Raw genomic sequence first — 13473 nt, 5'->3', positions numbered from 1 at the left:
ACAAATTTGGTTTAAAAACATTACCAAACTGCTCCAACATAGAACAAAGTACAATTTTAAAGTACACAACAAGGAAAATAACATTTACAATATTTAACACTTCAACAAAATTTAGGAAACAGCTACAAAGAATTAAGGACCATTTAAACAAATATTAACATGTAAATTAATTTTGGGCTCCAAAATCACTGCAGATGGTGATTGCAGCCATAAAATTAAAAGACGCTTACTCCTTGGAAGGAAAGTTATGACCAACCTAGATAGCATATTCAAAAGCAGAGACATTACTTTGCCAATAAAGGTCCATCTAGTCAAGACTTTGGTTTTCCCTGTGGTCGTGTATGGATGTGAGAGTTGGACTGTGAAGAAAGCTGAGCACCAAAGAATTGATGCTTTTGAACTGTGGTGTTGGAGAAGACTCTTGAGAGTCCCTTGGACTGCAAGGAGATCCAACCAGTCCATTCTGAAGAAGCTCAGCCCTGGGATTTCTTTGGAAGGAATGATGCTAAAGCTGAAACTCCAGTACTTTGGCCACCTCATGCGAAGAGTTGACTCATTGGAAAAGACTCTGATGCTAGGAGGGATTGGGGGCAGGAGCAGAAGGGGATGACAGAGGATGAGATGGCTGGATGGCATTACTGACTGGATGGACATGAGTCTGAGTGAACTCCGGGAGTTGGTGATGGACAGGGAGGCCTGGTGTGCTGCGATTCATGGGGTCGCAAAGAGTTGGACACGACTGAGCCACTGAACTGAACTGAACATGTAAATGACAAGGCAGTTTAACTTACTTTTACATGTTTTGATTAAATCATTTGCTTAGCTGTTAATCTTATACAAATAAGTGTTACAAAACAGCAAAAATGAGCATGTCTAAAACCTAAAGAAGTACAAAGAGGATGGCTTAATTCTACTAGTACTTGATCAGCAGTGATAAACTAATCAAGAATCAGAGAATCTAGATTCTATATAAATGATAATGCAAACAAAGGTAGTACATCCATAAAACTCCCACTTAAGCCCCTTTAGGATCAACAGTACATATTTGCTTAATTAAAGCAGCACTCTTTCCCTAAAAAAGCTAATTGGTTTTCAAAAGAGTATAAAATTAATGATAATTTTATATACCATGTTTTAAACAACTAAGCTATATACTCAAAATTCAATGTAACAACTCATTTTTAAAACACAGTTTTTGAAGATGGTTAACAAATGCAGACAGGAATGAGACAATAAAACAACAAAAGTGGTTTCCATTTTTTATCTAAGCTAGTGTTAAAGTTACTGATGTGTTTCATCAATACCTAATTATTAAAACAGTAAACAGAGTAAACTAGAATATTAAAAATCCTTAGACAAAAAGAACATCTACATTCTCATCTTGATAAAAGGTCCTAAAATCTATCTAGTTATATAGTTACAATGCCAATCTTTATAAGTGCTATAGAGAGAGCAACACCTATGTGTGCGTGTACCTGCCATCACATAGAACACACATCAATATATTACCACCAAATCAAGAACAATATAGTACAAAAGATAATTTTGTAACTCAACCTTAATGATCACCAGCAGAAGAGATTTTGTCTGTTCTTGATAAATATTGGTTCATTGAATCAATGAATAAATAAAAACCAAAGTCTACTTATAAGCAATATCAGAAGAATTCACAGAGGAAAAATGTTTCTCCTATCAGATTGTTTTCTTAGGAAACACAGGTTGAAGAACTACAATCCAACATGTACGTAGGATCTGAGGATAAGTGATCCACTATGACTTTTTAAAATTACTTATTGCCAATTATCTTTTACAAACCCCCTCAAAAACCTTTTTTTTTTTTTCCCACATGACATGACATGTGGGATTTTAGTTCCAGACCTGGGATAGAACCCATGCCTCCTTCAGTGGAAGTATTAACCACTGGACCATCAGAGGAGCCCCCACAAACCAATTTTGATCTACCCAAATCACTGGGGCCTGCGCAACTGTCATGATGGTCAGGAAGAATGGCAAGTTAATCTGATTACCTTTCATTTGCATCTGGATTGGGACAAAGGATCAAGCAAATTCTTTCAGTTATTTCACACAACTCTAGTTGTGTTTCTAAGCAATTAACTACATAGAACTAAAATAATACATGCAATATTGAAGTCAAAGCAGGTGATGATTCAATTTAAAAGCCATTTTTTGTTGTTGTTGTTGTTACCTAGAGACACTGATAGACTTCCTTTAAGAATCCACCTGCAATGCATAAGACCTGGGTTGGAGACCTGGGTTCAGTCTCTGGGTTGGGAAGATCCCCTGGAGAAGAGAAAGGCTACCCACTCCAGTATACTGGCCTGGAGAATTCCATGGACTGTATAGTCCATGGGGTCACAAAGAGTCGGACACAACTGAGCAACTTTCCCTTTTCAGAGACACTGATATCCTAGAATCCTAGTTTGTAATTCATCCTCTCCACAAGAGGGCATTCCTAAATAGGCCTACACATAAATATAATTAGTACTCCCCAAAATATATACATCACAAATAAAAAAGCCTTAAAATACAGCATATTAACATCTATAATAGTCTGTGCCTTTTTCCCAAAAAAACTGTCTTGTGTAAACTGGGCTTCTGTTAACATTTTCCACCAAGTAAATATTATAAGAAGGCTTTACACATGATGGTAGTTGATGTCTTCAGGGGCATTTTCTTTTTCTCATTTCATTACCATCTCAAGAGTTACAAAAAGCTAACTACCCTGGAACTTGTAATATACAGTAATATATACCCAGAAAATAGGAGTTCTCTGATATGAATTTTTAGAATTACTGTCTTATAGAAACCTGTCAGATTTATGTCTTTTTTATGATTATATAAATTTTATTAAGAATCAAGCAGCAAGAAAAGGAAAAAAATAAATAAATATAATCTTACTTCAAAAAACCCTTACTACTTAAAGTTGAATATTCCAACAATTATGTCTTAAACTGAAATCTTAGGCCCCCTGGCTACTTCATTTTATAAAAACAATGATGTTTAGGGACTTCCCTGATGGTCCAGTGGCTAAGACTCCAGGTTTGACCGTTGGTCAGAGAACTAGTTCTCACATGCCACAACTAAGAGTTTGAATGCAATAACTAAAGATCCCACATGCAGCAACAAAGATCAAAGATCCTGCCTGCCGCAACTAAGACGGATGTCTGTGTACACCCAAATAAATAATGAAAACAAATTTTTAAAAAAATGATGTTTGATTTTCAGGTGTGTGTGTGTACGTGTATGTGCGTGCACACACAGGTGTGCACGTGCACGCTCATTTCTGTCTGACTCTTTGTGACCCTGTGGACTGTAGCTACCGAGGCTCCTCTGTCCATGGAATTTTCCAGACAAGAATACTGGAATGAGTTGCCATTTTCTCCTCCAGGGGATCGTCCCAACCCAGGGATTGAACCTACGCCTCTTTTGTGTCTCCTGCATTGGCAGGTGGATTCTTTACCATTTGCACCAACAATCATATAAACTTTTTATCATTTCCTCAGTAATTTTAAAACACAGAATCATTAATTGAGCAACTAAAACAAGGCTCATCTACTCTTAAATTCTCCCCCTTGAAAATCTGCATTATAAACTATTAAATTTTTTCACAAGTTTGCTTTTCACCCTATACAACAGAAACATTACTCAACTTCTAGGCTGCTGCTGCTGCTGCTAAGTCGCTTCAGTCGTGTCCGACTCTGTGCGACCCCAGAGACGGCAGCCCACCAGGCTTCCCCGTCCCTGGGATTCTCCAGGCAAGAACACTGGAGTGGGTTGCCATTTCCTTCTCCAATGTGTGAAAGTGAAAAATGAAAGTGAAGTCGCTCAGTCGTGTCTGACTCCTAGCGACCCCATGGACTGCAGCCTACCAGGCTCCTCTGTCCATGGGATTTTCCAGGCAAGAGTACTGGAGTGGGGTGCCATTGCCTTCTCCCAACTTCTAGGCAGTCCCATTCAAAAATTCATTCCTCTAAAATCAATAAAAATTTGATTATAAAACAGTACTAGAGGAACATAGATTCTATCAACACAATGGCAATAACAATATTTTTGAGTTTGAACATGCTCTTCTCCTTTAAATAAAATTAGCAGGCTTCCAGACTTTATCAGCACAGTTCTTGCAATAAGTTTCTTCTAAATCAAACTTCAGGACTTTTAAGTGGTATAAACGTTTACTTCAATGCATTTTCTTTGATTAAAGCTGGAATTTCTTAAAGGTGATCTTTTTAAACATAAGAACTCTTATCTACACTCAGTAATTATATTTCTAAGTTTTTAAAAAAATTCTGTATTAGAATTACAGGTGAATATAATGCAATATATAATAAAATATAATATCAAAAATATGTATTAAAATATTCTATGAAATTAATGCCTTATTAAAAGCCATTTTTTGACTAAAACTCAAAGCATTCTAATTTCAATTATTTAACCAAGTTTCTCTTTCTGGAATATAATGACCAACAAGTAACAGAACAAGTGCTTTCGGATTGGAAGAACAAAACCATTCTCTAAAAACACAGTTCAAGAGTATAATACAAACTTCTGCATTATTTTGTAAAAAAAACTCCAAGGAGTTAAATTATAAAACTTTTGAACTGGAAGGATCCTTATATATAATTAATTCCACATCTGAGTAGGAAAAACAGATTCAGAGAAGTGATGTCCAATGTCACAATGAATGGATAGCAATCTGGGTCTCTCTGCCCACTGTTATTTCTATTACTGCCCCATTAAGGCAGCTGAAAAATAATGGTAATTAACACAAAGACTGCAAAAAATTAAAACTATAAATCTAAATAAACTGAAAGAAATTAAATGAAACCTAGATTATAAATAAACCTTCATAACAGGAAGACTAGCTGACCTAAAGAGCAAATCTAACAACTGAAATTACCACACTTCAGAATCATTATGACTACTGAGAAGACCAGAGAGATCCTACTAGTCATAATTAGTTAAAAGAAATCCAGTTGGGCACTGAATAAAACACAAAGGGTCCCTAATCTCAGGGGGCCAGGCCTGCACCAAGAGCTATATTTGAAATACTAATTTTCTGATGGCCATGATAATATTTTTACTTTGGCGTTTTGAAATAATAGGATCAGACAAGTAACTAAAATACGAAGAAAACAGAATTGTGTATTTTATTTTCTAACTAAAATCATGACTACACAGGAAAAATGAAGAATGAAACTGAGAAATATGCTCAAGAAGTAAAATGCAACATTTTATCTGAGATTTAAAATGTTCTTTTTTCTGGTGGAGGAGGGGGAAGAGAAAAAGCACATGCATAGTTTATCACAGGACTTTTTGATATATAGGTACAGAAAACGAAACAGATTTTGAAAAATACAGCAAGGCTTTAAGATAAGCATGATACTCTGAAGTCTAAGAGCCTGAATTACTCAGGTTCTAAAACTGACTAGCTGTTACTCCTTTTGGGAGTGTGACACAGTAGAAAAGACTTGGATTTGAATTTTTCCAGCATCCCCAGGCTCCTACTTATGTGACCTGCAAAGTTATTCAGCCTCTCTGACTCTGAGCTCCCTCATCTGTAAAACAGGGAATAATGATAGCTACTTAATATTATTTGTAAAACAAAACAAAACAAAAAAAAACCATTCACTTATGCGTTCATTCATTCAGATGTTTAAAGTATAGGGATATAATGAAAGATTAAATTGCTGCCCCAAGAGAATCCATAATCCGAGTTGGGAGAACTAGTAGATAGAAACAAATCAAATCTACAAGTGCCCAGAGGTTTGGTACAGAGAACTAAAGGAATAAAGTACAGTACCTCATTCACCCTGGGGTAGGGGTTCATGTCCAATTTCACACCTGGATTCAAAGTGAAAGTTAACAAGAGAGACAAAGAAAAAGCATTCCAGGCAAAAGAAAACACTTTGTATAGTGCCTAGTACATATATCTCCTCAAGGTTTAAGATGTACCTCCACAACATTAAGTTAAAAAAAAAAATCAAACCCTATCCAAAGTACCATCTGATTTTGAAGGAAAAAAATGCATATACTTGTACAAAAAAGAATGAAAGAAAACATTAAAAATTAATAGTTTATTTTCTGCTTGATACATTCCAATAAAATATAAATGTCTACAATATTGAATACCTTTATAATTTCAAAAAATTTGTTTTAATATTTAATGAATTTGAAGGAGAAATGAAAAACTGGGCAGCAAAGGAAAGAAAACAGGCCTTCCCGTTGTAGTAATAATACTGGTTAACAGGGTGGGCTACAGTGTTAAGACTTCCTATCACTTTCTTTTGAAAATATTAATCATTGTTCATAGCATCTTTTTATTAGTTTTAAGATTTCCTCAGAAATGAAACAGGCAGAGCAATCCACCTAGGGCTCAAGTATTCTCTGGGTTATACTGCCTCAAGAAAGTACTAAAAGTACTATAACCTTGAGGTCAGATGATATCAAGACAAGAACTAAGGACCCACCCACATTCTAGAAGTTTCTCAGGAGAGAAAGATCCAATGAAAAGAACTCCATACTAGCTAGCAGATTAGCATATGTAAAAAGGCATATACCATGAAACACTTTTTTAAAAAGTTAAGAAAATTGAACAAATAAGAACTAGCTAATTATAAAGTGCCATGGTAGGTACTAAAAGGCATAAGAAAAACACTTTCAACAAGGTAATACAAAGTACAAGAAATAAATTAGCAATCATGTGTAGAAAATAAGATTAGGATAAGAAGAAATCAATCAGAAGGGTTGAGGATCCGTGCAACAAGACATGAGAAAAACAGCTCCCCACTTCTTAAAAATCAGTGAATACTGTTCCAGTATTACACTGAATTATTTTCTATAATTCATAAAAATGCAAATAACACTAAATATCTTTTGATATAATGATCATTCTTTGTTTGACTTAACACAGATGCACTTCAAAAACACTCATTTTGGGCTCAATTCTGACACTTTCTAAATGCTCTTTTTTTAATATTACTATTATATATGCCCCTTACCTTATAAAAAAAAAACTACTAGGAAAATTGGGTAGTGATAATTAGCTAGCTAAGAAAACATAAATTCTGGGGTCACAGTTCTTCAGATTTTAATGCTGGTCATTCAAACTCTCTGTTCTATTTTTAAAATATAGTAAAATGTAGTAACCAACTTATTTGCACTCATTTGCATTCTTTCATATTTAACTCATTTGGTCTACATAATAACCTTGCAAAACAGGTAGGGGTTCTTATTTTATAAATGAAGAAATTGATTCTCTGAGAGGTTAAGTAACTTGCCCAGGGTGGCTCAGCAAGTAATGACTAAATATTATGGCCTTTTCTACTACCCACAAAATTATATTTGAAAAATGTTAAAGGCATCTGTAAAATATGACATATACATTAAATTGACTTTAAATTACTATTTTAATCCTTACAAAAATTTATTAATCAATCAATAACCAACATCAGTAAAACTTTAACAAAAACACACAAACTAAATAGTCAAATGTCACAAAGGTTCTTTCGGGACAAAATTTTATAAGAAACATTCATCCAATACAAATTCTTATTCTCTTCATTTCCTTAATACCATCTCATTTGTACTGAGATACCAGTTTTCCTAGGACTAATGAGAAATCTCCAAAGGGATTTTAATCACTGAAAATGTATTCCTAGAGCCCAAGTGTGGGGGGAAAAAGCCAAAGATCAATCCAGATGAATAGCTAAAACTGATGTGGCTCAAGCAAATCAGTACCGAAGAATATCAGTTTCCAGACACTGATTGCTGTCTGCCATACCTATCAGTTAGCATGATATCCACAAGGGGGTCAAGCAGCACAAGCCTTTTGGTTTCCCACAATGCATTCTGTTCCTAACTATGGCTGTGTGTTCACATAACAGTTAATAAGTCACACATGCTTAAATTGCTTCCACACTTAGAGATGCAATAACCATGCTACTAGCACTCAAAGATCATTCTACAGTTCTACTGGACAATTTAAGCTATTACTAGTAACTAGAGAACAAGAGCTGGGTAAGAGGAGAAAAAAATACACATATGTCTGTAATTCAAATGTGGTATTTAAAAGCAGTTGGTGAGGATCAAATGAAATAATGTGAAAACATTTTTAAACTTAAGTATGTTAAATGCAGGTGTAAATTCTTATAATGGCATATATCACCATAGATGTATTACTTTTAAAGATACGAGTGAAGATTAAAATCTTGATAAAGTTTTCTTTTTTTAATATAGCATAAAACTGCTTCAAGTCTTTTCCATATAAAACAAAGGCAATACAATCTATGCCACTCCTAATGTAAGCACTAATTGGGTGCTTTCAATTCTATGGATGAAAAATGCTGAATAAATGTAAAAATATACATCACACCTAAAGATAATTATGTCTCTGGTTCAGTCTTATGATAGAAGTACCCACAAAATGATTCAAAAATCTTAAGGTATGTCTTTAAAAATGTTCCCAAGTCATCTTTCCAATATGTAAAATTTGTGTATTAACAAAAACTATCCTCACTGCTCTGTCATTCCCAATGATCATCCCAGTAAAGCTCCAAGGAGGAAGCAATAAAATAGTGAACAATTCAACAGGGTCACCACAAATGAAAGGACATTTGTAATTATTTAAATTATCTACCTTAAGAAGAAGCAAATCTAATTCTATTATGTTGTAAATAAGTCAAGAAGAAATAAAGAAAAATACTCAGATCAAACTTCAGAAACAATCATTCTGACTTCAAATCTCTCCCTGTATTATTACAAAACTCTGAAAGTTAGTTTAGAATTTTCTAATGTCATAATCAAAAATGTTACAGTTCAACATATACTGACAAACATTCACCAAGACTCTTCTTTAAAAGGCACTTTATATTCCAATATGTTGATATTTGGCTGCAAGTAGGTTTAACAAAAAAAGCACCTTTCCTGGTGTTCCAAATTATAAGTAAAAACACTAAATCAGATTTAAGAAAGAAAAAGAGGGATTTTTAGACTATGTAATAGTAACAGTAGTAATAAGTGCTGAAGTAATCCAACATATTATCTTAATATTCTTCTGGATAAATTAAGTTAAGCAGTATAGTTTTTTACAATTCAATTAAAAATATACATATGGACAGAAAGGCAGGATTTTTGTTTCAAGTAAGTAGTATACATGACTATGCAACTTCAGTATTTTGATATCCTTGTTTATACTCCTTTGCCTCTTTATTATGCACTTATATTCTTTCCTTTTAATATCCCAGTACATTTTAAGTTTGAAATTCTGCAATATAATTTAACATATAAGGTTACACTAATTAATAACACTTTATCCTAAATTTCAATCAAAAATATGTAGCTAAATCAAAGATAACAGTTTAAATCCATTGTTCTAACAGCACTTTAAAAAATACCCCAAGAAAAAAATCCATCTCTCCTACAATGAAGCCACTCAAAATCTCACATCAGATTTGAAATCATTTTTATCAACAACTGATGAATCTAGCAATCAGTCTAACACTACACACTCAGTTCTCAGCCATTTCTTTTCCTTCTGTTCAAATTCTCATTCAGCTCTGCTTCATCTCCCCTTACAAAGAAATCTATAGGTAGAGAACAGACATATGACTAAAAATAAAACCATATTATCAAAATGTATTATCCCTAGAAAAATTGGATCCTGGTGTAGAAAAATAAAAGCATATATGTACAATATAAAAATTAAGTTAAAAACAAAAAAAAATAACACTAAACTAAGGATAATATTAATAGAGAAATTCTGTGTATATAAAAATTAAAAATGTATCAGGAATTATAAAAACAATAAATTAAAAAGATAAAGGTGAAAATCAAGTATACACAGGAATATACAAATTAACAATAATTTAAAAATAACTTGCTAAAGTAAAAGCCTCACTAACAGAAAAGAGCTAATTAAATAAATAAAATAAAGAGGATTATTTTCACCTATTAAAGCCACCAAAAGATTTTAAAAATTCATTCTAAGTATCTAGATGGTTAGATTATAAATTAGTACAATCTCCTGGAGAGCAATTTTATAATATATAAAATGGATGAGACCCCTGACCTGATAACTCCACTTCAGAAATATAGCCCAGGAAAACTGGGGAAAAAACGGGAAAAAGCAGAATGACTACTTAACTACGCAAAGATATTAGTGAAAAACTGCAAGTAACCCAAATGCTCAACTAGCAATTGAATTCTAATCACAGCAACTTAAATAAAACTGAACCTTTCCTTGCCATTAAAATAACAATAGCTATTCAAATATAGATAAGTATATGTAAAAGTGTTAAGAAAACATAAAGCATGAAGTGGATACTTATTGCAAATACATGAAAATATGCCTTTACAATATAAGGAAAGGAAGTCTAGTAAACTGGGCTTTGTTTAGTTTTTTGTTTTTCTCTGTGTGTGTTTGTGCGTATATGTGTGTGTGGTTAGAAGACTGTATTTTTAATACTTTTGATGCTCATTTCCTTTTTACCACATCAAGTTAATTTTTAAAAAGTGTTTTCCTTTTAAAAAATGCTACTTGTTTAAAATGGTACACTTAGAGACAAATGTTAACCAAAAAATTTGTCAATACAGCTTAGTATGAAGCACTATTTTCAAAACCACATTAGTCATGAAGTGTTAGAACATATTGGTAGGCATTGTTGTTTTTGCCCTTTTTTGGCAGGACTTCAGTCCAACAAAAAGTTCTGACTACAGATTAAATAAACTGGAAATACATGCAATTTTTCAGAAATAATTTTTATCCGATAATTTTTGCCATTAATAATAGTGCAGATGATGGAGTTTATCCTTATCGCAAGTATTATACCATTTTCTGTGCTTTGCAAAACTAAAAAATTTAGATTGGGTAATTAGCATGGCTTCATTCTTGTAATTTAATACAAAGAAAAATCAAATGAACACCAAAGTAATTTAAATATTGTCTTGCTGAAAGCAAACTTTAAATTATGTTATTTATATTTATAATCTACCATATCCCTCCAACTTTCTTTAATTTTCCTCCATTCGGATCTTATCGGAAGGAAAAGTGGCTGAATTTAGATTTTAGCAACATCATATCTTTCTCCTTCCACTTCCTTCCAACTGACTGTGCCAGTGGATAACACAAGGTAACACACCCCCCCCCCCCAAATAAAAAGGATCACCTTTTTGTGTGTGTCAATGCCAAACAGAAGATGCATTTACACTATGAATTATATCTATAAGACAAACAACAGTCAATCCAAAGCTTTTGGTCCTTAACTAAACTATATTCTATTTTAAAATTTTAAAAACCATTGTTGTCTCCTTGTAAATCCCAAACCGTGTTTCATTAATCCTCAAAAAACGCATATAGTTCTTATCTAGTGAAATTTTAACTACACAAACGCAATTTAATAATGACTAAAGCTATTTTCTAAAATCTGAGCTATACAAAGATTATGCTATTATTCCGCAGTCGATTATCTAAACCTGGCAAATTTTGGAATTGGCTCTAAGCTCCCTATTATTTTTAACTGTGCCGTTTTTCTCTAGTCCCGTGTCTGTCAATTCCCCTTCGGAAGCCCCTTCGCAGTGCCGCCCGACTGCTCCCCACTAAAAAAAGGCTAAGCCTGGCCTCAGTTCCCGTATTTTAAGCCAGGACCAACCAGAGACCAGATTTCTTCCACTAATCCGGAACTCCCGGCTGTTACCAACGCTGTCATTGGCCAGCGTCAGTCCTTGGTACGTGCCCCAAGATAACCCCCGGGTTTCTCTCCTTTTTCCCCCTACAATAGGCCTTTCCTGATGTTTGTAACATATTTATAAACCACAATACGGCATCTCTGATAACCAACTCACATTCTTCAAAGTTTTCGAGTGGAAACAAACGAGGCCAAGGGGAGGGCAAGATACCTTTTCTCCGACTCGCCAAGAGGGGGGAAGGGACGTTCATCGGCTCAGCACCGAGCTCTAGAGCCGCGTCGGTAGAAGGGTCGGGGGTATGCTGGGGGTACAAGGTGGTGGAAAGGGAGTGAAGAAAGAGTTGGGTTGAGTTGAAATGAAAACTTTACTCACCAGATCCTCGAAGCTTCTTCGGTGCTCTCTCCCCTCCCAGTCTAAGCGGCGCGGAATAAGCTGGGGGCCGGCAAAAAGAAAGGGTGGAGGGGGCAACGATAAAGGCCAAGCCTCTGCTCCGCATCAACCCGACCCAGCTTGGGTCCGGGTCCTCGACCCTTGGCGTCTTTATTTCTCTGGCCTGATAGCTGTTGTCTCAGAGCTAGACGACTGTGGGGGGGAAGGAGGCCGAGGAGGAGGAAATCCTGAAAAACCACCTCCCACAAGCATAAAATGGGGTGAGTTAGGACCCCAGAGATATCCGCCCCCTTTGAGGGAAGGAGCCGGTTCACCCCTGTAGCAAACAGCTATGAGTGCCCAGATCCGAGGCTCCCTCCCAGCCCTTGCCCTCCGCCCCTTACTTGCCCTCCCCTTCCTCCAGTCTCACCCAAACCCTACCCACCTCTTCCCGAAGGGGCTACGTACCTGATGCTCCTCGAGTTCCTGCACTAGCACCTGAGCAAAAGGGAAACACGGATTATGACGAGCAGCTCGAGCCATCACCCATTCCTCCCTCCCCAATTCGAACCCAGCCGCTGACTGTAGAGCTACTCAAGGCCGGCCTTTACCTCAACCACAACGAAACCGCACACTCTGCTGCCTCGATTTCCCCATTGGAACCATTCCCCAAGACTCCCAGATCTCCTTCCCCTTCTCACCTGAGCGGATTTGTTGCAGGGTCCGGATTGCAAGAATCTAGCGATCAGGTAATACAGCTCTGAGGAAAAGGAGAGGGGGTGGGGGTGGGAAGAGGTTGAGAGGGAGGCAAAGAGAAATAGAAGCTTTTTCAAAAGAAACTGACAGCCGCCGCGCTAAGCCCCCATCCTCTTAACCCGCGGACACAGCCACCCACCGGCTTCGATCTGGGTAGGTGCCGCCGCCATCCTTTTCCTGGGGGGGTTTGGGGGCTTCGCTCCAGAGGGGCTGGCGGGGGAGAGTGGGGGCGCTGTCTCTATTGTGGTGAAGCCCCCATGCCCAGGAGTCCCGCCGCTTCCGCCGCACTCCGCGTCCCAGTTTCGGTCTTTCTCGGATTCATCGCATCACGTTTCGACCCATAGATATTCTAGCCCAAGAGCTGAGGAGGCGGAGGAGGAAGGAGAGTAAGAGAGAGAAGAGGAGGGAGGAGCCGAAGTGTCGGAGGGGTGGGCGGGGGCAAAGGGGGTGGAGAGAGGGGAGGGTAAAAACTGTAAGAGGTAACTGCAGCGCTCGTTGTTCCCCGCCAGGGGCACTAACGCAGCCGCCAGTCCTCCTCTCTCCTAGACGGCCACGGTTGCCTAGCTACTACTCCCAAAAGGAAGGGGAGGTGCTAACTGATGGCCGACGCTCTGGCAGCCGCCGCAGAACTCGGTGGTGACGTTC

General features: G+C 36.7%; 1 protein-coding gene across 5 annotated transcripts in view; it reads right to left on the bottom strand.

Annotated features, from left to right (window-relative positions):
- Positions 1 to 13196, bottom strand: part of BRWD3 (bromodomain and WD repeat domain containing 3) — a 156017-nt gene extending 142821 nt beyond the window's left edge. For 4 of the 5 annotated variants that reach the window (XM_070365389.1, XM_005908810.2, XM_070365392.1 and 1 more), the window contains exons 1-4: positions 12968 to 13196; positions 12774 to 12832; positions 12541 to 12570; positions 12076 to 12135 (exon numbers count right to left, since the gene is read on the bottom strand). In XM_070365389.1, coding sequence (XP_070221490.1) covers positions 12076 to 12135; positions 12541 to 12570; positions 12774 to 12832; positions 12968 to 12998 — 180 coding nt within the window. In that variant the 5' untranslated portion in view covers positions 12999 to 13196. The remainder of the gene's footprint in view (positions 1 to 12075; positions 12136 to 12540; positions 12571 to 12773; positions 12833 to 12967) is intronic. The other variant, XM_070365388.1, reaches the window with a different exon arrangement.
- Positions 13197 to 13473: the final 277 nt, after the last annotated feature.

This window comes from Bos mutus, chromosome X, assembly GCF_027580195.1.
Source record: "Bos mutus isolate GX-2022 chromosome X, NWIPB_WYAK_1.1, whole genome shotgun sequence".
Classification (NCBI taxonomy): domain Eukaryota; kingdom Metazoa; phylum Chordata; class Mammalia; order Artiodactyla; family Bovidae; genus Bos; species Bos mutus.
The sequence above is the reverse complement of the archived record's forward strand: the minus strand, read 5'-3'. Positions and strand labels throughout refer to the sequence as shown.